This window comes from Centroberyx affinis, unplaced genomic scaffold, assembly GCF_046629955.1.
Source record: "Centroberyx affinis isolate AG114_WGS23_722 - 3 ecotype Tasmania unplaced genomic scaffold, CSIRO-AGI_Caff_v1 ptg003935l_1, whole genome shotgun sequence".
Classification (NCBI taxonomy): domain Eukaryota; kingdom Metazoa; phylum Chordata; class Actinopteri; order Beryciformes; family Berycidae; genus Centroberyx; species Centroberyx affinis.
The window spans coordinates 126,619-151,195 of record NW_027281764.1 but is presented as its reverse complement, the minus strand read 5'-3'; the positions used below and the strand labels follow the sequence as shown (position 1 = coordinate 151,195).

Here is a 24,577-nt window from a genome sequence, read left to right as displayed (position 1 = left end):
AAGCTTCCCAGACTTACAACACAGTTAATGGGAAGTTACAACATGGCTACCACATGTCAAAAAGAGGTGAGACCATTCAGAATCCATTTTATCAAGCCTTTAGGGTCAGCTGTGGATGCTAGAACCTCCTGTTTACCTTTCTGGGGGTTCAATGAAGGGATCTGGGACAGGAGCTTCCCTCTTGACCCCCCTTTCATCTGTCTTCCCTCTAACATCCAGTTTCTAACTACCCTATAGCACAAATGATTGTTACATCTGACCCTGTGTACTGGTAAAAGTAAAATTCACTCCACTCATCTCTTGCGCAGGTATGGGCAGTTCTGAACTTCTCACATCCATCCCAATGCTGCCCTCATTCCTCCATCAACCATATGACAAGACGCTCCCACTGGCCCAGCCCGTCACAGAGAAGACCCCATTGGCTCTCCACAGAGACAGATTCACTTTCCCATTGGTTCACTATCATCACACGGACGCAAGGACGTGCCTCCCGTTGGCTAACGAGGCGCTGAGAACAGACCGCTCCTTGGCTCAGTACTGGAACCAGCAGGGAGCGGCTTTCTCTTTGAGCCAGTATCAAACAGATGAGAGGTTTCTGTTTGCCCAACACCGGGAGATGGCATATGAGTCCTCATCGCTACCTGGACATAATGTGCAACCGCTTTTTTAACATCAATGAGAGTTTTTCACCACGCTCATCTGGAGCTCCAAAAGAAGGGGAAGCATTGATCAGAGTCTGATGCTCCTTCCTCTATATTTTCAGTTTGAAATAGGAGTTTAACTCTTTTGATGCTCAGGGTTGACATTGGATCACTTTTATTATGCAAAATAATCACAGAAAACTCTTATGTAGCAATGCTAGAGTTGCCTGATTCCATGCTACACAAGCAAACTTCCTTAATTTGCCCACAGGAGAACTTTGGGACTGAAAGGAGACGTTCTGGGCAGCAGAGGGCGACAGAAGACTGGAGTTACAATCTTGTCCCTTTCTCCACCTACCTTTCTTAAAATCCCTTCTCCACCTACCTCTCTTCCCTGTATCTGTCACTTTGAATTGCAGATCTTTAGGGGTAATAGATACCTACCTTGAGTATTATTCAAAGATCAATGTTGTTGTGTAATCTTTCATTGAGTACGTCAGATTAGCCCAATGCATCTTAATGCAAACCATGCATCTACTACAATGAATTGTAAAGGAGGAGACACTGTCACTGCAACACAGTAAAATCTGAAGTGCTAAATAAAATGGGGCAGAGAAGATGATTTTGAAATTACTTTTAGAGGTCAAGACCATTTTTAATGATGTGTTTCCAGGAAATAAACTATAGTAGAGTATCTCACAGAGCTATGAAACCTTCCTGGAAAGATACACTTTGTGGGTTTTGAAAGATAGTTGACATTTTTGATGTGACTGAGCAAGATCAATATAAAGAGAATGTTATCGCAGAAGTTATGTCAAGCAGTTTGAGTGTAACTTTAACTGGCTGTTCTGCGGTTTTCCAGGTCACTGCTAACATTTGGCTGTAATATGACCGTGACATAAATCATACATTAGCTGCATGGACCATTAAAGGTTACAACTGGATAATAGGGATGTTATCCCTTTACAGTGTTGCGCTTGCTGTTTGTTTAAGTGCAGAAGGAGGTTTAAAATCCCGTCAAGGCACTTTCCCAAGATGTTTTTTTCTAGGACAGCCCAACAGGAAAATCTATAAAACCAGCTTCAAAAAGTCTAAACATGACCTGATATCTGGTCTGCTTGGCGTACATTTTTATGACAGCAAAAGGACAGAGGCATTGAGTTCCTTCATATCCCTTTACTACAGTGAGGAGGCCGTAAGCCTGAGAGCTCCTTGGTGATTGGTCACCAGGGGAAAGGTTGGGATCAGAAGGCAAAGAGCTTGGTTAGCCTCCCTGCTGGCAAGGTGACCATTCTGAATTTACCACCAAGAAGCCAAGTACGTAAATTACATCTCCACATGATAGGGGAAGGTTGTGTTGTGATTTCTACTGTAACCTAAATCATTTGTGAACACTCTGAAAAGCTTTCGTGAATGGAATGTGGAATGAGGCCATGATTTTCTCCTTCAAAACCCACTGAAGGTAAAGCCAGCCATGGTGTTGTTGATAGTGGTTAGGGGGGTTACTGAAAAGTAATTCCCATAATAAATAATGCTTAGCTTGATGTAATTTGACACTACAATGAATCTTACATGTGGAGCATTAAAGTAATGGCATGAATATGTCTTATCTTATATTGAGCAACCAAGAGTTGCAGAGCTGCTGAAAACCTTATCTGTATCTCAAGTGTCAGATGGATACGTTTATCATACAAAGATTGCTAAAGAAATATTTTTTCCCATTTACTGGTTGTATGGATGACCCATGCTCTTTTCAGCTACTTGAGAGTATTTGTCATGTACTTGAATTTGCTGCTGTGGAGGATCCTGCTATCTAGCAAATACACTGCCAAAAATAGCTTCATAATGTGTTTTATTGGAATAATTCTTTAAACATATTGTGCAGCAGTAAGTTAGAAAGCTTTTTCTGTGGTAAACTAGTGTAATGTGTCAGATGTAGTAAAGGTCTAAATATACAGAGAGAGGGAGAGAGAGAGAGAGAGAGAGAGTACAGATGAGTGTTATCTCAAATTGTTTATTAAAATCGATATATAATAAAGGCTACAAAATTCAGAAAAAATCAATAGATATAAAACAACTCACTGACACAAAATAGCAGCTGTTATAGTTATAGAGTTTACAGTATACAGGTATATAAACAGAGTGATCATGGAGAAGTAAAAACACTTAAGTATGAAATTTACAAAATTACAATTTGTAATTTACATTATGCACTGGGCTATTTACATACCAGCAAATTAAATAACAGCAACTTTGCCATAGTTGGAAAAAAGCATTCAATTTAGAATCAATTTACAATACCAGCTATCAAGTTACAATACGATGACTGATTCACCAAATAACTCAGGAAGATAATATTTGGTATCACCTATCAAAACAGTCACTTAATGTTCTTTGGAGGAGCCTTTGTTCTTTCATTTAAACTTCTTAGATTTTGATTTTCACTGTGATCATCCTCAAAGTATAATAACAGCCACAGTGATCATTTTATGCAGTTATGTTCCTTGTCATACTTTCACATACGTTTTGAACCCAAAGCAAAATGACTCATTGACTGGTGGGAAATATACAATCCATTGTCTTAAATCCCTTCACATTAGCAATATTGGTTCACTTATTGATAATTCCTTTTTTTAATGTGATATTCAGAATGGACCAAGAGTCGTCTTAGAAACAGCTAAGAATGGAATCCATGCATGGTTTAGTTCCTTGGTAACAGCCACACAAATACAAGTAAAATGTAACCACCGTTAATGCTACCTGAATGGGAATATTCTAGCACAATTGGCTAGGTATAGTTGGATGTTATTCATTGGTTGGAACTTTTCTTTTTATTTTGGATGTCATTGTTGTTAGTATAGTTGGATGCCATTTTTGTGGGAACTTTTTTTTTTTATTTGGGATATTATTTTTGTAGCATGAGTTGTGTAGGGTTTGGGTAAATCATACTAATTTAGCATGGGACAAAGCATTGTTGAATTAAGAAGTTGGGTTAATGTGTTTTTACCATAAATTATGAAGCATGCTGTCCCTAGCACTACCAATCTAAATCTAAATTTAGTCTATGATTGTGTGGCTATTACCTGAAAGCCAAACATACACTCCAATCATGGTAGGGTCTTTCACTATTCTCAGGCCCAAAAGCATCTAAATATCACACAAAAAAAATATGGGTTATCTTTTACAATGATGCCATCTTCTAATTAAAAAAAATAAATATAGCTGCTACTTACAAGCTACCCATCTCTTTAAATAGAAAACATAATCCGAGGCAAAAGGAAGCCACTCTGGTGTTTCTAAATGAGCCAAAAATATTCCAGATCTATAAGACCTATAAAATATTACAGCGTGCCAGAAACATACTCAATAAATCTGCAGTTATGTACAAAAGGAGTCGCTTTCCACGAAACCAAAAAAAAAAAGTCTTACTGACCACACACAGCCCGCCAGGGGCCACAGTTCCCTCCAAACTGGAGACCAAATAGCCATGTTATATTTGGCATGGCTCTTCCCTCTCTCATGCTGCAAATGTTAGCATAAGATTTGGAGCAGCTCGCCCACTCCTAGTTAGACACTCTCACAGGGAAACTAACAGTTACGCCTAACTAGGGAAAAGGTAGTCCAGCTACTGCGAGCGATTAGCACTTCATGTTTGCCAAGGCTGCTGCAGTTACAGCTATACAGGCAGCAATGATGTATCTTGCATAAAGAACTATTGGTATATCTGAACCAAAATTTGAACCTTTTCTGGATTTCAAACCCTCTCCACTTAACTCCACGATATAGCCATAACAGTTGTATCACACTGAAAACTCACTATGATATCATCTTATAGGGACTTATAGTGTGTCTGTAGTACTAAATAGTGAGTTTATAGTGACCTTATCATGTTTGATGATATTTGTATCTCCTTTGGTATCACTATAGGATTTTCTGTGGTTTAAGTTTTTGACCCCATAGTAGCTGAATAATATTTCTGCAGTTTTGCTGTGATATTTGATATCCTTCTAAACTTTATGATTGGACGACTACAGTTCTTTTTCATAAGGGAACACCATTTCCATCCAACCACAGCACAGGAGGTAAAAGATTTGTTTTGCAATCCAGCTTAACACACAAGTAACAGGAACTCTCAGCCACAGGAGACACTATCTCCCGTGGTAACCGCCTGGGATTTGGGTTCTGTCCATATTCAAGTATTTTCCAGGAGACAATACTGAGTCACAAGTCCCATTCTTACTGTCTTTGTTTGCATGGCTTCAGAGAGTCTGAACATGTCAAAATACGATTAGTACACCGTCCATGTGCCCAAGACTTTGATTGTAAAAATGGTATTAAAGCTAACAACCTGAATTTCTTCTTTTTTGCATAGTGAAAGAATGGGTGAAATTCCAATCATAGTGTGTCCTCACTCCCTGCATCGCTCCAATCATTAATCTCTGTCCGCTCCGTCAGATGATATATTCAGCCACAAAATCCCAAAATGGCCACTTTCCATAAGGTCAGTTTCCTCATACTCATATCTCCCAGTGGTCTTGTTATACATCCATGTTGGAGAGATCTTGGAATTTTCTGGCCCAACGCCGCCCCTCCTCCCGCAGGCTGTGGTGCAGTCCTGCATGGAGCTGGTTTTCACACCATGGTATTAGTTCCTCGCCTAACTGGGGTAGAGTTTGAAGACTTTGTATATCCACTCGGAGTAGAAGGCGACGTTGACAAAGAGTGCGGGCTGCGACGAGGCGCACTTCGTCCTTTGGATGCTCACGCCGATGATGACTTTGCGCTCGTGTTCCTGGCAAACCAGTGGGCCACCGTTGTCTTTCTGGAAGGATAAGATTAGAGATTGGCGATAAGAGACACTGACATTATACTGCATACAATTCACTGCTACAGTCCAAACCAAAAATAGAGTGCCATAAAGATAGAGTGCTTAAGTACTGTGCGTTCATGCTGTCTGTTTAATGATGCAGATGTAGATTTGTGAACCGTACATCACATACGCCTTCTCCTCTCTTGCCGCCGGCACACACTCTGCTCTCACCGGCACCACCTTTGAGTCGTGAGCACATGTCGTTATTGACCATGGGCATGGTCACAGCCTTCAGTGCCTCGTCATATCCTGTATCTAAACAGAGAGGGATACAGGGAACAGGTGTAAGCGTCTCATGTAACAGATGTACCGTATGTTTCAATGGTTAAAATGGCATGTGACGTGGAATATGGGTGAAAAATAAGGCAGTACTTTTGGTTTCGCCCCATCCGTACATGGTGCAGCTGGTACCCTCTGCAATGCTACACTCTTTTACTGGAAGATGGATGGTGGAGGCACCTTCAGACACAGGGGCAGGCCTACAACAAACATAAATAGTTATAAATTACGTCGGGATACAACATATGCACATCAGTAAATGGGCCTTATTATTTATGTTTTATCAGTTTAAAAAATGTAGAATGTAGAACCTTATGTGCTGACAAAATCAGCAGGTAGATCAATAACACTAAATGCAGTAGAATAGTAAAAATTACTGAAAACCAAAAGCTTTTTTGTATGATAATAGGGCTTTTATATGGGTAGAAATTGTCCCTTGTTGGTATAATATAAAGAATTTGATTGTTTTACATATCACTTGTTATGGATGTTAGATATTAGTGGAAACCCAGTGTGTAGGTGAGCGCTTACTCTGCTAGCTTCAGCAGAACCAGGTTGGATCCCTCTGGGCCACAGATCAGGCGAGCGATGTGTAGTCTGGGGTGGCTGGACGACTGGTTGAGGTGGCGGAGGCCGACCTGCACGCTGTAATCCCTGAGATCTGGAACACTGATATAGAGGGGCCATTGTATTAATATTATATATAGTCAGTGGAACATCTAAAATAGATTTCCTCAACTTTTGTAGCATGCTTTGCACACAATTCAAGGCACATGAAAGTATTAACTGCAGCAGAAATTCTACACAAAACCATGATCACAACAATCAAAATATAAAAATGTTGTCATTGTTTATATTGCAAAGATGCAAACTTTCAAGCCAAACCTGCAAGGCAAAAAGCAAAATCTCAAGGCAAAACGTAGCTCACTCTGTGACATACACTGTGCCTCAACATATCATCTGAAAACCACTGATCTACGACATATGTGATACATATATTACTGCAGAGACAGGGAAGCTTTCATTCAAGCCACTACTGCAGATGCAGAGATATATAACTCTGACACAGACAACTCCAGAAGTTAAACAGATCTGCAGGCCAAATCATCCCGTTCCATATCTCAAGCCTGTCTGGGACTGGGTATCTCTCAGTAACCGTTACCATAAACAGGACATAGCCCGCATCTTCACTTTAAACAATATCAGCAAAGGGAGGGAGGGAAAAGCAAGAGGAGAGGAAGCATGTTTGAGAGATAGAAAGGGTAAATGGGAGAGCTAAACGAGAGAGGGAATTGGTGAGTCACAGAATGAGAAAGTGTGAGAGAGAAGTAGGTCACCAAAAAAACAAGTGGAGGGGAACTAAAGGTGAAGATTACCAGGAGGTGAAGCACTGTTGGTCTGTCAAAACCCAGTTTTCTCTGATCAACGAGCCACCACACACGTGAGCATTCCTGAGAAAATATTAGAAAACGTTTTCAACCATTACATTGGGTGTAAGGCATGAACAGCATCTCCATATATATTGATTTAGAGTGCAACAGTGAAAGATGGGTGTACTTACTACACTACATCATCTCAACATTTAGAGAAAAGAAATAAATAAAAGAATATTTCTGGCACAATATTTTTATCCAAGACGTATTAGAGGATTTAAGGATCAGAGACATTCTCAAAAGCCAACAACGCAGATTGAAAATGACTTACTCTCTTTGGATGCTCACAACCCAGCCGCCATCTGGGCCCTGCACTTGGTGTCCTCCGACAATTCTGGTGTTTATGTGCACAAAGCATGATATCTTAGGCGTACTTTGAGCTAAAACAAGGAGACAGTGTTGATGTGTTAGATAAATGAATGCATGTTTCCACTTTTAGGTAGAAATCCAAAAGGCAAGCATAAAAGCAAATTCTTTTTGTCAGGTAAATGAGAACAGACGGATATGATGTGAGGAGGAAAAAGAAAAGATGGGAGATAAAGAAGACGAGGGAGAGAAGGAGACTGGTAAAAGCTACTCACTGGTAGGTTGGGGAGCCACTGTTGGAGATTCACCTGATAGAAGGAAAGCAAATCACAACAGTAAGGACAGACCCCACAGTGGCAGGACATAATGTAGATCACTGACCATACATTGACATACAAAGCATGAAACCTCATTTGACAAAGACACCCTTCCATCCCTTATAAAACTTATCTCCGAGTCTGCATCGTTGTTGGAGGCTATAGCGGTCAGCAACCACAGCGAATACATTTGCTCAAAACCGCAAAAACTTCATGGAGGACATGTTTTACATTATGGAAATTATTGCACAGCTATTTGAAAGAGCCTCTTCAATGCAAGCTGACCAAAACCAGCCAAAGAAAATATTGGGTCAACAACAAACAATCAGCCTCACTGTGTGGATGCTCAAATAAAAGGATGGCACATGAGACCTGCATCTGTTTGCTGTTAGAGCGTGGTGCGTTCTGAGCCAATTGGACAAAACCACGGCTAACACATTACATAAGCCACCGGCCAAGCTGTATATAGAAAACATCAGTAAACGCTCTGGGTTTCATATCATTCATGCCTCTCAATGTGCTGAAATGATAGTCACATTCAACGAAGGCTACAAAGCAAATCAGTTGTGTTTACTGACATTTATTGGCAATTTCACTGTACAGCATATGTCTTCTTCTATGGTATACTAGGAGTATAAAAAAGATAACTACAAACTATTGTACAACATGCGCATACTCCACTCATATCTCTTTTACTGTGGTGCACTAAGTGTTGTTGACATAATGCAGACATATCTACTGTAACAGACATTAGATGAGACAAGGTTAGGTAAGCCACTCACAGTGCTTCAGCTTGCAGTAGTCCCAAGCCAAGCGGTTGTTTGGATTGGTGTAACACCATGGGCCATGCTTGTCCCGGTCTGGGTTCCGGCAGTAGTTCTTCTCCAGCCCTACATGGGATACTGCAGAGTGAGAATCCCCACTGTAAAACACACAAATACAGATTCTCATATTCCATTTGTTATTTTGCTCACAGTGTATCAGAACTAAAATTGGGCCAAGTCTATATGGGCCAAGAGATTCGTGCACATTCCAAAACGCACATGCACATACGTACATACACACAGTAAGCAACTGAGGTATGCTTGGAAAGTCTGACTCTGGCTTTCCTATAGAGCAATGAATCCTGTGCGTTCGCTGCAGTGCACAGAGCCCGTAGAAGGAAAACGCAGAGTTTTGTGAAGAGTGCTCTGGGGAGAATGAAAGTATGCACTCGAAGCATTCACCAGGGCTCAGACCAGCAGGAGCCACATCCTCTACGGAACGATTTGGTTGTGCTCCCGATTTGTAGGATTTCACATCTGATCCCGTGTCTCCTTGTAACGTTTTACTTGGCTCTAAGAGAATCAAAGCTTATCTTCTCACTTACCCAAAATATCACTGCAAAGCAATTAAAAGAAGCAGAGCACGGGGATACAGACTTTCGAGACAAAAAAATGCTAAGCGATGGGCAACAATTTGTCAGGGGGTGAAGATAATTTCACTTCCCAAGAGAATGTTAAACAAGCTGTTGCTTTCAGCAGTTTTTCCTGGGACGACCCCTGACCTTGAACAGGGTAGACTCACTGGCTGCAGTCCACATGAGGGAGCTGATTGGCTTTGATCTACTTTGCTCAGAAAGCACTTCCTGGGGTCAGGGGTCGGCTCTGGAACATGTCCATCTGTCTGTGCCATTTTGGCTTTTAAAATTCCTGTAAATTAAGTAATTCCAACAGCCTCACTTTAGCATGAAGCAACAGGCCCTGGAGTGGGCAACTTTTCCTCCAGGGTGGGTCATTTTGAGAGCACCCCAGGGTTTCCTCTCGTCAGCTAGATGAATAATAATTGGGCCTGGTATTGACCCCTGAGGAACCCCCGATTTCCTCCTGCTGTTTGTTTTCACTACTTAGCTTCATTCATTTGAAAGGGATTTCCACAAGGCAATGGGAGCTAAGTTGTCAACAAACACTCATCGACTGAGCTGAAAAGAATGTCAGTCTCTCTAGTAAAGGTTTCCACGGCTCAGCTGAAGCCAGAGTTACAGTGTGCACTTATATAGTGGGAGGAGGGTTGCAAATGTATATGCAAATGTAATGACTTTGTTACCTGTTGATGTGATGTGACCAGTCTCCACAGGGAATCCCTGATCTAGTTGTGGACAAAGTGCCCCGGTAGGTCTCTCCATTGTCTTCATAGCATTCTGCCAAAGAAAAGGATAGTTATTTCAGACCACCTTGTTGAGTATTCCCAAGGCCAAGATATTGAGACCAGCAGTTTCTCACACACCCAAATGCATGAGTGAGTGTGCATGTGCACATACGTGCATGCAAACACACAAAGAGCTGGTGTATTTTTGGGCAGTGGCTGTCATTCTCATTGATGCTGTCATAACATAAATAGGTTTGAAGGTTTGGCTGGTCTTTGCGGTTTGGATCAATTTAATGTCAAGGGCCCCTTTGCTGTTGGTAGTTCCCAAATATAATAGAAAAGTGAAAGGGACATTTCAATCCCAGTATGTCTGTTGCTAAACAGAACCAGACAAGTGCTTATAGTTAGCAAAGGACTCTTTACATTGTGACGTGTGGTTTTTTGAAATGCAAAGCAGAGAAACATGGGAAAAGACAGAGCACGTTTTTGCCAAGGCTGAATGCCGCCTGGTGTTTTTGTACTTCCATGAAATGGAATTCATTGGGCAACATGCTGCCAAGTGGCCCGGTCCTATGGGAGCAATACAGAGAGTGCCATTAACTTTGCTACAGAGCTCGTCCTGTGTGGTTCCACTTTGCAAAAACATGACAAGTGTTTTGTAGCATCTGTAGTGCTGCATTTCAAGCAAATTATTCACGAATAACACGGAAACCACAAAGCAATTTACAAGGTAATGAAATTTAGGTACGTTTTTAGGTTAAAATTGATGCTGTAGAATAATTTACCTATTTTTTGTGTGACCTCAGTGTCACACCTAGGGATGTGGGTGCAGTTGGCTCTCCTCTGATTAGTGAAGCACCATGGGTAATCAGCACCATCAGGGTTACGACAGTAGTTTTCTCTGAGGTCTCTGTAACAAACACACACACACACACACACACACACACACACACACACACACACACACACACACACAGCAAATTAAATCATGCTGCTGACAGTTTGATTTTTTAAAGCAACTCTATCATTTTTCAGCCTCACTTCCATCACTTCTGCTTTTCGCATTTCAAAAGACTATTGTGCAAACTCAACAAATCACCTCCCTCACACAGCAAGACAACTGAATCCAGGCTGTCAGGAAGCATGAGCCAATCATTACTCACTTGCATTTGTAGTTCTGAGGAATATAAGAGTGGTTATGGGGGAACTGGGAGTCCCAGCGTTGACACGTCACACCCTCTGGAGTGACATTCATTGTGCCGCGGTAATCTGTGCCCTTTCCCTGGACACAGGATGTTGTTACATTGACATCTGTGTCCTCACTTGAGTCTGGGACAGAGGGAGAGAGAGAGAACGAGAGATGGGGATCATTGGTTGATGTGTAAGAATGAGACAGAATCCAAAGAAAAAGTTTGATAAAGGGAGCAAGATGCAGAAACGCAAGGCAGGAAGGCAGGAAGGAGAGGTGGAGGTATTAATCTACAGAACAATGGGGATGGGAGTTAATCATGTTTCACTTAGAGACAGATCAAAAACAGTAGCACCCCCCCCCCCCCCCCCCCTCAACTGAGATAGGCAGCTCTCTGAGTATCCATAACATTGGTGCCCCACATTCTTACACTGAGGGACATAAACAGCAAGAAGCAGTGATTTAACATGGCGATAGTACACAATGGAATAGGTTGTTATAAGAAAAATCTGGAGTCTGTGTCCATATTTATGTCTTTGCCTGTACACCTGTATGAACCTTAAAATTATGATAATGGGCTCTTGCAGTGAAATTGATGGACTGGCTTATTGCAGCCCAACCAAACACATTACATTCAACCCACTCGGCTTGTGGCCACTTTATCCACCGGAAAACTATTCCAAACATCTTCAGATGGAATTCTGCTTTTCGGCAGCGCGGGGATAGGAGTACGCAGGGAGCGATTTCTCCCCACCGGATTTCTGTCTCTGTTTCTTTAGCCTTTGACAAATGAGATGGAAGAAGATGGAGGAGGAAGGGGAATGTTTTGAGGCAGAAAAGGGAAGGCGGGTGGAAAAGAGGGATGTTTTGGCTTGATGTAATGCATGCCAGTGTCTGTGTGCACTGTGTTGTACAGGTCAGTGGTTTTTATCTTTCTGAGGGCAGGCATTGAGGGATACACACATCTGGACAAATGCAGATCCCCCTCCCTTGTTGTAAATCATAACATGTACTATACAGTACATGTGTGTATGTGTCTGAGAGAGACAAAGAGAGATACTGTGCATGTGTGTGTGTGTATGTGTGTGTGTGCATGTGGGGATATTTCAACGTGCTTTCGAAGAAAAAAAGAACAAGCTCTCCAATGGCATAACCTCTTTTTGCCGACCATTCCCTCTTTTTTCCCTCTCTCCTTTACATGATTTATAAAGGCAAATGTTCTACTATAAATGTTCTACTACAATCTATCATATCTCTGCCAAATCTAATCTAATCTAATCTAAGAACAATGGCCCAACCACTAACACAATGATCAGATCTTCCACTTGCTGTGTGAGGCATCTCTGTATGTTGGTAGCAGCCTCTGTTACAGCGCTCCACTTCACAGCCTCTTGAGTGGCCCCAGTAAAACACTTCTGATGCTCTGAAGTCAGACCCTCCCCTTTACAAACAACCTATTTACCCCTCCTTGTTGAGGTAGAGGGACTGAAGCCAAGCACCACATGAAACACTCAGCAGGGTAAACAAAAGGCCTGTGTGACTCCGCAGGGCGGGTGTGTGGGGGGGCTTTTTAATCGCCTCACTGCCCTACCCCAAAACCACCAAAACAGTCCTGCATGTAACAACCCTCCTGGCGCCCCCAAACCACAAGCTGGTATTCTCCAACCACTGTCTGCCCCCCCAAAAAAACCCACCACGAAGCTAGGGATCCTCGCCACTGGATCAGTAGGTCCACTCTCTGATCTAATAGTGGATTCCCCACTGTTTGATATCTATTGTTATGAGGCATGCCTGTCAACATTGGGCTTTGAAAATAAGGGAGATTTTCCGGGACCCCCACCCGACCATTATTTTTACATTATGAAAGGGATTTCCTCTCGGTTCCAGAGATCTACCAACTAGCATGCTGGTTGACATCTTTTTTCCCACCGTGACCAATACTAAACTCCACCCTAAACCTTGCAAAACGCATGGTTGTTTCCCAACATACTTCTGGTCAGGAATGGATAAATAGTCTCCCAAGTGTCTAAATAGGCCTATCTATATAGATATTCAGCTTTTTTTTGCACGCTTCTGATCAGGGACGGACTGGGACAAGACAATGGCCCTGGACTCTTTGACCCAGACAGCCCACATCCAGCCTGCGAATATTGCACCATCCCCACCCCACTGATGCATACATGAATACAGCAAGACTTAGTGTCACTACTTATACAGTATATAAATTAGTACTACATATGGTTTCTCGACCAGCAGACCATCACTGTGAGGATACCACAACATTGAGCATTTAGTGCATCCTGATAAAGCGCTGTATTTGAAAATGCAATATAATCTATATCAATATCAAAGTCAGAGATTGCCATTGCCATTTTTAGCACTTTAATTTGGTAACTTTCAACAATAATCGAGCCATTGAGAGGCGATAATAAGAATACAACAAGAGTGTGTTCTTGACTCGTTAAATAATTCTCCGCTCAAAAAACCCTTTCTCACAAGGAGAAGATGCGACGGTGAATTAATGAGGATTAGGAGTATATATGCGTACTGTAGTTGACCCTGACCTCTGACCTCCCTGTGGGGGGAGGCAAAAGAAAAGAGACTTTCCCCCTCATGGATGAATAGAGTGCCGGCGAGATAAAACACATCCCTGTTCTAATAAAAGTTTTGCTTCAGGCCTTCCTGGATTAATATTCATTAATTGGTATGCAAAAGAGATGGAGCAGATTCCTAGGCCTCACCACACACAGCGATGTTGCAGTACTCCCATGGAGTCTTGGGATCCATGGTGTAGCACCAGGGACGGAGACGATTATCTGGGTTACGACAGTAGTTGTCCTTTAAATCTTTGTTGCGATACCTAACAGGAGGAGAGAGAGAGAGAGGATACAGAGGAGGAATAAAAGATGGAGAGAGAGAAAAGGGAGGAGGGAGTGTCACTGGTGTTGAGTTATTACGAATAAACAGAACTAAACCAGAACAAGTGGTGAGGTCTACCTCTCTTGAGTATTAGCGTCATTTATTTATGTATCATGGGTGTGTCTGTGGGAATGGTCAGTGTACGATAGGTACTTTTGCAACAGCGGTGTCTATCCACTAGTCTACAACTGGAAAAACTATCCACTGTTCTACAACTGGAGAAAATGCATTATTCCATTAGATTAACTGGGCTCTTTTCTCTTACTTTTTGGGCTGGAAGTGGTGTTTGTGCGGCCTTGCTGAGTCCCATCTCTGACATTCCTTGCCACTCTCCGTATGGTCCATTTTGCCCTGGTAGTCCTCCCCGTTACACGTCATACACACCTCTGTCAACACAAAATCACAAAATGTACATCATAATCATAAACACAACTTAAACCATCAGTACAACTTTTGAGCATTGAATAAACCACATAAACAGCTCTATCATCTCTAGAGAAATAACGTTAATGTGAGTTTCCTGCCCCTGTGGATCTGAGGTAATTTGTTCAAATGTTATTGTCCATTGAGGTGTGGTTGGATGCCCTTACGTTCTGAACACTGCGGTAGGCCGCACTCCTCAGCACGTACGTTGGGATCTGTGGTGTAGCACCACGGACCACCGGGATCGTTGTTGGGGTTCCGACAGAAGTTCTCCCTCAGGTCTTGCCTTGGATACCTATCAGGGTAAAACCTAGAGGAGGGAAGACATGATTTAAAATGTTATCTGATACTGTAATATGTATAAATAAGTAGAGATGAGACATGCATGTTTGACTGCTCCAATATACCTTTACTGACCGCTAGTTTTCTTAATAGTAAATTAATTCAAAGGGCACTGACATAAAGACTGGGGCATTTTACTTCATTCTGAAAAATGACAGTACCTCCAACATGACAAGAAACCAACAGAAACATTTGAGAATGACAGCAATTGTAGCAATCATATGCAAAACAATAGTCATCATTCTCCTTTTCTATGAAGAGACAGATTTACACTTTTTGCACAATTGCTTTACCAATCCCTACCATTTCCTCATGTGTGAAGCAGCCAGACCCAGTCACAGCACACTAACTACCAACAGCACAGAACAATGCTACGAACCACTTGGAGCAGCCCGAGCAGTTATTTTGCTGGCAGCCTTTGAACACGTTTGAACCTAATCCCTCTCTGTCGTTTTGCTACATTGCGTCAGTGCGAACAGGCTTTTATAAGACACACCTTTCAGAGTAAAAGAACCTGGCTGGTCCCAACATATGGGCTGGAACAATGGGGAACAGACCATACTAAATGGACAGTGTGAGAAATTCGTCTCCTGTCAGGGCAGGATGATGAAAAGCGGGGCCGCGTCAACACCCCCTGGTCCAAGCCCACCACAGTCCCCTTCCCACCCATGGAGAAGGAGAGGGAAGACAGAGGTGGAGGGATAGGGCAAAAGAAAAAACTTGTGGACATAGAGGGAGAGTGAAAAGAAAGCCACCAAAAATAAACGAGGAGTAAAGTGACTGATATTAGAGTGATGAAAAGGTATGAGGACGCAAAGTGTGGTGGATGAAAAGTGAACATAATGGAGTGGAGGAAAAAGGGGGAGCTCAGAGCTTAATTGATGATGTAAAAAGAACAGGAGGGGACGAGGGAAAGAAGAAAAGGGAAAAAGAACCAGAGTCAACCTCCCTTCAGCAGATTGTCTGAGCGCTCTACCCCAGCCAATGACTCTTTTCTTGGGGGAGTCTGCTCGGCTCTCCCCACTGTGCCCTGGGGCTTTCGCAGGGCTCCGACGCTAATGCACAACATCATTCAACCCAGAACTAGAGGAAATCTCAGGGATCTAACTTAGAGGAAAGGAGACCAGGAGAGAGGCTGCAAAAGAAGAAAGAAGGGGGAGAGTGGAGGTAAAGCAAAGTTAAGTCTTCATTGTAATGTAAATCTATACGCCCTCAATCCAATATGGTACGGATCCAAGCCACTGTGCTGCTCCTAGACCCAGAAACAGACATACCCTTTACCCAGAGAAGTGTATCAGAAAGATATAATAATATACATGTCCCATTGTCTCAGATCTACAACAATAAGGAAATTGGTATTGGGGTTTGGCCTAGACAAAGCACTTGTTCCCCCTCCAAGCAATACTCAGCTATAAGCCAAAACACATTTATTTGATCAAGTGTATCTCACAAACTCAATATATTTCTCTCCAGTATTTACAATACAGTATCCTTATATAATAAATGGAATTACAAGGAGCCTAGCAACTCTCTTTACACAACGCTGCATCTGGTGAGAGTCCGTAAAAAGGCAGAGGCATGGGAGCAAGTTCGCCATAATGATGTTGCGCTAACAGATGTTGGCCAGCTATTCATCTCCTTGCCAAAGCCTGTTCCCATCGGAGAACAGGCAGACACTACACACACACATGCTTCGCTTTCTGGACCGGCTAAACATATTGGCTGGATTTTTGGATATTACTAAAGATGGAATCTCGACCTGAAGTAAGTGCCGCAAAATGTCTAGCTACATGCACCTGGTGATGATGAAGCAAACTTGTTCTCGCTAAAAGGTTACAGCATCCAAATGTATAAATCATCCATAGGTATAAAAGCAGGCATCTACAGACTCTATGTATCTTAAGAAAAAAAGCAGATTTTTGGAAGCAGGGTGGTGTAGTCAGGGAACCGCCCTTCAAACGGAGGACCTGGTGTAGGTCCAAACTTGTCCCCGGTGTCAGGAAGCATCCGCACTGCTGAAGTGTTCTTAAGCAAGACATTGAATCCCTGCTGTTCTGCAGTTGACCCTGACCCCTGACCTCCCTGTGGAGGGGGATAAGAGAAAAGAAAGAATTTCCCTACAGCAATCAATAAGGATCACATTGTTCACTATTATTAAAAGGAACAACACAAAGTTCCCATTCTCAGCCCCAAAAGGTGAATTCCACCTCATTTTAATTGTTCACGCTCTGCCGGGCATCAAAATACACTTCTTTCAGAGACCTGGTCCAAACTCAACTAAATTTAGACAACAGGTGGAAGTCCCATTCCTGGAAGGGAACCTCCTGAGAAATCACCCCTTGCCCTGCGGTGATCGGTCAAGCATAAAAATAATAGTTACGTGAAACTCAAATGGTGCGTGGCTCATTATGGTGGTAATCCTCACGCAGCGGGGCAGTCTCATGCTAGGCAACCCCTCTGTGGCACTAAATCTCTCCTAAGTAAAGCTCCCTTTGAAAGTTGAAAGTTGCTGACAAGCCGGGACGATGTTGTCGGACATGTTTGCCATCAGGGAAGGGGACTTGAACTGTGTGTCAGAACGATGACAGAAGAGTCCAAATGTGAGGAGTGGGAGGAGAGGAGAGCAGAGGAGAGGAGAGGGGAGGAGAGGAGAGGAAGAGAGGAGAAGAGAGGAGAAGAGAGGAGAGGATGGGGAACTCTGTTGTGTCCAGGGGGAGGCCCAGCCGGGACCGACACTGCTATGTGTTTTCATCAGGGGGGTCGGGGAGCTTGTATTCTCCCCGTCTGTCTGTGGCTTTGTGAGCTCAGCTGGAGAACAGACAGAACATGACTTCAGTCTATAAATCTTTGAGCCCTCTTTCCCTCGTTCTACCTCCCTCTCTCTCCTTCTGTCTCTCTTTCACTCTGCACTCCCTCAAACTCTTATTACTCTCTACGTCTCTCAACCCCCCTCCTGACTGCTGCAGTTAAAATATCTTGTAACTAATGAGCACTGCTAATGAGATGCTGGCACCGAACCATCTTCGCAAATTTGCCGGTCTCGCCTTTTGTTTTAGCCGGGGAGGAAACGTCTTCGCTCGTACACCTGATGGCCTACAGAGCAGTAGAAAAACAACCTCATTTGGGGAGAGATCCATGCATGTGTTGAAAGCAATCCGCATTAACTCCGCGCAAGCGTCCAACCGTCTCCAAGCCTCCGCCTTCCCTTAACCCCCAAGGTGCAAAGGGATGATCTGAACGTCAATAAATCAGCTGCTGGGGCCTGTTCAATATCAGCCACAGAGAAATAGAGAAAGAACATCCAGGAAGGTGACGGTAACCTGAAGATTAGAGGAGCAGGCTTTGAAGGCTGCCGGTTCAAATCTGCAGGGATCTGGCCAGGGGAAGTGAATGATTAACGCTCTCTCCTCCCTCAAAAACAACTGTTGGAGTGCCCTTGTGCAAGGCGCTGAGCTCTCAGTTGAGAATGTGTGAATATTTTTAACCATCCCTCCTCTCAGGAATGCTCCCCTACACCACTGTGAGTAAGAATGTGCTATTAGGGGTTAGAAAAGAAAGGAGGAGGACTTACGTGTGGTCATTGATGTTCGTATCAGCCCAAGCTTGACAAGTGATGTTTGACTTTGTCCAAGACCTCCTCCCTCTGTAGTTGTCCTTGGTGCCGACGATACACTCCCTTATGTAGTCTGGGTGAGGGCAAAGGCATACAAGCATTTGAAAACACCCATTCATTTTCTAATTTTGACGCAAGTTCTCTTCTTTGCATGTGACTTTATACATCGTTTATTCAATTAATTCGATTTGTGCAGGCTGCTTTGACCACCTGGAATATATTTATTTATAAGCACGTCAGAATGTCCCCATTTGTCTGTTATTCCCAAAACAGACAACTCCCTGAAGTTCATTAAATGTCACCGGGGGGAGTTTCCGTAAATTTTGCAGTAAATTCTGAAGTGCAAGATTCCACAGCCGGCACTGGAGTGAGCCTTTTGCGCTCCGACTGTAAACAATGAAGTTTTTTGTTTACACTCCACTTGGTCCGCTACATGTTTGTGTGCGCGACTCTCCCCACCGGAGCTATTAAACAGCGAGGCGGGGGTTGCTTTTATTGTGTCAACAGAGAAACCAAAGACCTTTAAAAAAGCAAGGAGCGAAACCCATCATCACCAACAAACAATCCTCCCGTGTAAACCCTGAGTACTTTCAAGGAGTGAGAACACCAAGACTGCATAATGTCACCTTTAAGAGACTTTGGACCTGGAAAGCGGTGAAGTTTACCTTTATTTTCATACAGAGTGAAGTTGACGTTGGCTTGTTTCTGCACGCCGGGTGTGAGGCGGTCGAAGGGAAGCAAGTGGCATTTCCTGTTGTGCCTCTGAAAGTTGAAGGCCCTGCAGAAGCAGACGGGAAGTAATTGCGAGATGAACGAATGATAAACAACAAAATATGTAAATATGTCTGTACAGCAGGAAAGGAGGAGTGAGGGGAATATGGACACTTAGAAATGAGGCGGCGGGCTGAAAACCAGTGAGAGGGAGAGAGAGACAGAGACAGAACATGGAACTTGTCACTCACCTGCAGTTGAAGTATTTCTTGCCCTTCTTGCCCTTCTTGCCCTCCTTGCACTTGCGGGCACAGCGCTCCTGCGACCGGCTGTTCCGCACCACAGGGGGCTGAGGGCAGTCTGTGCAAACCAGCATGTGGCTCTCAGTCTTCTCATACTTCTGTAACGTCTGCTGAGTCCTCCCACAGCGACCTGCCAGAGCAGCAGCAGAAGAAGACTCACACACTCTTCCACACACCGGAAATACGCCAAATTCACATAAGGAGTCAAGTCGGCAAGCAGAGGCTGAATGTAAATGGAAAGCTTGGGCATGCTTGCACACACACACATACGCACAGACAACTTAAGCATTCTTTAAGCCAAGAGATCATCCTTTTATGCCTCTTTATGACTACAGGATTAGATTCTTGCAAGTCTATTCTCTGACTCTGCAATAACAGGACTCTTGACTGAAACAACACACAATAACATCTTTTTAACAGCGTTTTATCATTTGGAATTTTGTACAAATAAACGAAACCTATAACCCTATCACTCCACGCCAATAAAATGAGCGATACAGTGTCATGCTGTATCTATGTTGCACTTTGATGTCCTCTGGAATGTTATTGGCCCCAGTTTTCCTCCCCATTTTAATACTATTCATGTTGCCACCAAAAATAATTTCCCTCTACAAACAGATGTCTAACAGCAGGCATAAGTCATTTAATGGCAGGAGGTCAAAATTAAAAGACAACTCCTGCCAACAAGCAGTGCTGACTTTGTTTGCACCATCTTGTTTGACAATGCATCAATGCATCATACTATTGGTACATCACTTTGGGGAGTCACAGTGTGGAGGAAAGGCGGAATGATATTACAGCTATGAACTGAGCAGCGTCCAGCCTGCTGAAGTGTCCTTGAGCAACAAATTAGATCCCTACCAGCTCCAGGGCTGCTGTTCTGCATCTGACCCTGACCTCTGACCTCCCTGTGCAGCGGGGCAAGAGAAAGGAGAATTTGCCTCCAGGGATCAATTAAGTGTCCCATTACTGAAATGATTTGGTTTGGTGATAAACTCATTTGAGCAACTTTCTTTAGGCAAAATGCTCTTCACCTGTGCTGGCCAAGCTGAGGTGGCGGACCAGGTGTGAGAAAAGCAGGAATGCACTGTGACCAGATGCACCCAGCACTGCAGTCCAGGTTCATACCAAGTTAAGTGCCTAAATCGGGGCAGTGTTGGACTGTGAGGAAGACCTAGAGGACAGAATGATGTCCATCCAGGAAGCTGATGTGCTTCACTGCTTCACTTGCTCGGGCTCGTGAGGGCATACCTCGTATTTTACAAGCCGAAATAACAGTTTTTTTTCCAACAGCAGTTTCAGCTACCCAGTGGTATCTGTTATGTCACCATTTTATGTTAGTTTTAATGGACATTCGTGACTCCTTCAGAAACTCGTTTCAAGTACTTTGCTGCATTCACGACCCATAAAGGCTTGACTTTTAAAGGGTCATGAAAGCCTTGTTAGAACCCACTTGACCCCCTGCTGTTTTACTAGTGTGGCATTTTGTTTGTTCCTTTTCATTTTGAGCAACAAGGATGACATGCATTTTTTGAGAGAACAAAACAAATCGCAGGCTCATCGGGCTCATCCCGTTTCCCAGGGCTGCTATATCGTCACTCATCATCTCCACTCTACTGTTGGTCCAAATAAGTTTTATGTACAGTCTCAGTTATTGGCAACCAACACAGCAGTTATACTATTTCTGGAAAAATGTGTCTGAAAGTTGCACAAGCACACACAATAATTCATGATGTTTGATTTATAGGCCTTTGTTGGGAACCATTTCTTTGGACGTAATACATCAAAATGAGAATCTTATCGTAGCAAAAAAGCAGTATAACCTTGGGGTATACGAGATCCAATGGAGTTCACAAACAGGACAAACCATATTTCAATCCAAATCTTCTGTGATGCAAATCATTCATTTTTACCTACTGGAAAATTTAGAGTGCATCCTTCTCTGGAGTGGAGCTCTACTGTACAAGTGCTTGGGCTACGACTGCAGCAACATCCTTAGACGCATTGTGTGTTTAGTTACAATAGTTTTCCCTTTATAATTAGGGGCAAGTGGGACATAAATCACAGAGGAAAATCTCATGCTGCTGAGTTACAGCAACATGCTCTTGTGCCAAGATCCGACACAAGACGTTGTGTGTGTACTTAGGATATCGTAAACTCTGGAGCGTTTGGAGGGTCCTCGTGGTTGAAAATGTTTTTTGGGGAGGACGTGTTATTAATGTTTGGGCTCCACCGGACCACATCTGGCACTCATCACGCTGTTGTTCCAGCCCTGATGTCTGGCCAGGCCGCTCAATTAGATTTCACTTAGTCTCTTCCTCTCCTTCCAGTCAGACTCCTGCTATCTCCAAATCCCAAATATTTGCTGAAGTTGAATACTATAATAAAAGGTGCTCCACGGGCGACTTTGGGAGCAACGACAGCGGACGACAGTTGAGAAGAGGCAGCGGCAGCCTAGAGGTTAAAGGGGCGAGTTTGGGAATGGGAAAATGTGGGTGGGGAATGTGAATGAGTAACGCTCTCCCCTCTCTCAGCAATACCACTGAGGTACCCTTGAGCAAAGCACTTAACCCCCAGCTGCAGCTCAGTGGCCAGCAGCAGAAGACTGTGGTTGTACCAGGCAGCTCCCAGGTGTGAATGTGCGGAAGTGAATGAACGTGAAGTGGCGCGTTGCTGGATAAAGAGCATGCGTGTTTAGTCAACTTTCCCTGGATAAATAAAGGTAGAAAAAAACTAAGATTGATAATTGCAAAATGTTCCAGTTTCTTTTTAGGCTGTGAGGGGTTAGAACTGTATCCAATGAAAAACATCTCCTCAAGAAAAAACAGCAAAGTAGCAGGTTAAAGGTGTGCCTCTGTCTGGGAATTACGCAGACATTACATCTGCTTCAGAGAGCGCACAATGTGGAGCTGGGCTCAGCAGCCAGATGTTACTCTCCAATCTCCCCCCTCTCTCTACCGGGACGAACGCACAAATACCGCTGTCGGGGACGCGCATTTTACTTTCCCCCCATCCGCAGGGAGGTCAGAGGTTAGAGGTCAGAGTCAGCTACAGAACAGCAGCCCTGGAGCTGGAAGGGATTCAGTGCCTTGCTCAAGGACGCTTAAGCAGCGCGGATGCAAGGACAGTCTCTCGTTTAAATGACGTCGCTGGCCCTGCGCGCCCCGGGCCGTGCTGGGACATGATCAGATAGGCTACAGCCGCACGACATCCTCCTCCCAGTAGCTGGCATTATAGTCCCACAGATGCACGAGTGTCTATTACTGAAATGACCATGACCTATATAAAACTTTTAATGACAAAGCAGTAGGATCAGCAGATGTACTTCAAACAGAACTCTTCAGCCCGGGTTTACCTTTACGCAGCTGGAACAGCAGACTGCGCGTCCTCGTGCTGCTCAGAGAGATGGTATCTTGGCTACTAATATTATTAGGCTAATAACTATAAGTGTATTTATTACAACGCATTTGCCGTTTGACCTACTTGCTATTTGTTATAAGATTCAGTTGTTAACTAGGTCGCTGGTTCTCAAAGTGTGGTCCGGGGACCTCCAGGGGTCCTTGAGGAGGTTCAGTGAAGTCCCAAGTAAAAGGAAGAATAGTTTAATTTCACTATTATTTCATTCACTAAATGTTAGCACAATGAGAGAATGTATAATGATGACTCTTTTGAGCAACGTTTTATAGTCCAATTCTGTAATAAAAAATAACTCACATTAAAAATCTTATAAGATGGGGTTGCTTGGGACAAAATCTCATCAAATGGGGATCGGTGGTATATTGCGCATCTATTTGGGGGGTCTTTGACATTAAAAAGTTTGGGAGTCCCTGAGCTTTACAATAATGAATGACTCTGGCTCTAACCAGTGACACTATAATGATACTGCAGCCTTTACCAAAAATCGCAGGATTAAAAGTGACCTCGATAATAGGCTTTCTCTCTTATAAAATACCCCTAAATGTGACTGTGGCTACTGTTAGAGCGTAAAAAATCCAAAATATTTTCTCAAACCACAGTGAATTATCACCGTGCAGTATAGAAGAAAAGTGTGTAAACAGCTTTCTCATCAACTGAACAGATGTAGATAGTGCAAAACCAGGATAATGATCCAGTCTATTCAATGCTACTTTATTATTATGCTATTTAGTCTGTAATTCAAAATCATTATCAATTCTCCACGTTACGCAGACACTGCAAAAAATATCCATTGTCATCTGCAAGTCATTTAATCTAGTAGGCTATTGAGACTGAAAATCGTATTTTTCTTTTGCCACTGGGGTGAGATTATTACACTTGTCTCCAATGCACATCAACTTGTTTCAAGAATTTTCTTGAATCTTCATTTTCTGTTCTTCCTGCATTAGAAATAAGTGGAAACAGATTTCTCCCACTTGTTTACAGAATAAAAAGACCAAATATGAGATTAAATGGCATTAGGATAATTAAAATTGCCAACAGCCCAGAGACCAACAGTTCTTCATGTCTTACCTGTATCCACCATAAAGACCACAATACACACCAAAGCTTTGTAAATCCACACGTTAGTCCTCATGGTCAGCAACTTGGGTTAAAGCTATAATCCGGAGGGTGTGCGTTTAAATTAATTGAGCGACCGACTCGGTGGTTTTATTAAGTCCAAAGTGGGTGATGACCAGGAAAAGCCTTGCCTTCCTCACATAGATGCCCCTTTACAAGAAACAAGACGTCCTCGGTTCAACCCCCTTTTGGTTGAGTTTGTCACACGGTCTCCCTCACCAGGGTCAAGCCAGATACAATAAATAAGGTAACCTCCGGTTAATCCTTTCAAAATAAAATCCTTATTGACGAAGATGTATATTCTAACTTTTTTTTTAAGTGATACAAAGTACCAAAATAAAGAATATATTTGAGTATTATTCTGTAATACATTAAGAGTACAATCATTGTTTTCCTCCAATGTCCCTTTCACAGGGAATATTCATAGCCATATAGGCCTATGCAAAATGCCATTGGGACGCCAAAAAATACACAATTTAAGACTCAAACACAAAATATACTAGATAGTTTGATAGCATGTCTAGCTTACTATTTAAAAAAGGCAATTTCACATAACATTAAATGTTCCT

The 24,577-nt window shown here is 43.0% G+C and overlaps 1 protein-coding gene across 1 annotated transcript; it reads right to left on the bottom strand.

Moving 5' to 3' along the window:
• Nucleotides 1-2,688: 2,688 nt before the first annotated feature.
• Nucleotides 2,689-24,058, bottom strand: hgfa (hepatocyte growth factor a). The gene is made up of 18 exons (XM_071541727.1): nt 23,961-24,058; nt 19,422-19,602; nt 19,125-19,237; nt 18,418-18,532; nt 14,672-14,814; nt 14,347-14,467; nt 13,904-14,022; nt 11,137-11,302; nt 10,759-10,883; nt 9,932-10,025; nt 8,629-8,768; nt 7,805-7,837; nt 7,495-7,603; nt 7,167-7,241; nt 6,322-6,459; nt 5,884-5,990; nt 5,633-5,766; nt 2,689-5,463 (listed from the first exon to the last, which is right to left on the bottom strand). The coding sequence occupies exons 1-18, from the start codon at nt 24,022-24,024 to the stop codon at nt 5,299-5,301; spliced, it is 2,142 nt and encodes a 713-aa protein (XP_071397828.1). The 5' UTR covers nt 24,025-24,058; the 3' UTR covers nt 2,689-5,298.
• Nucleotides 24,059-24,577: the final 519 nt, after the last annotated feature.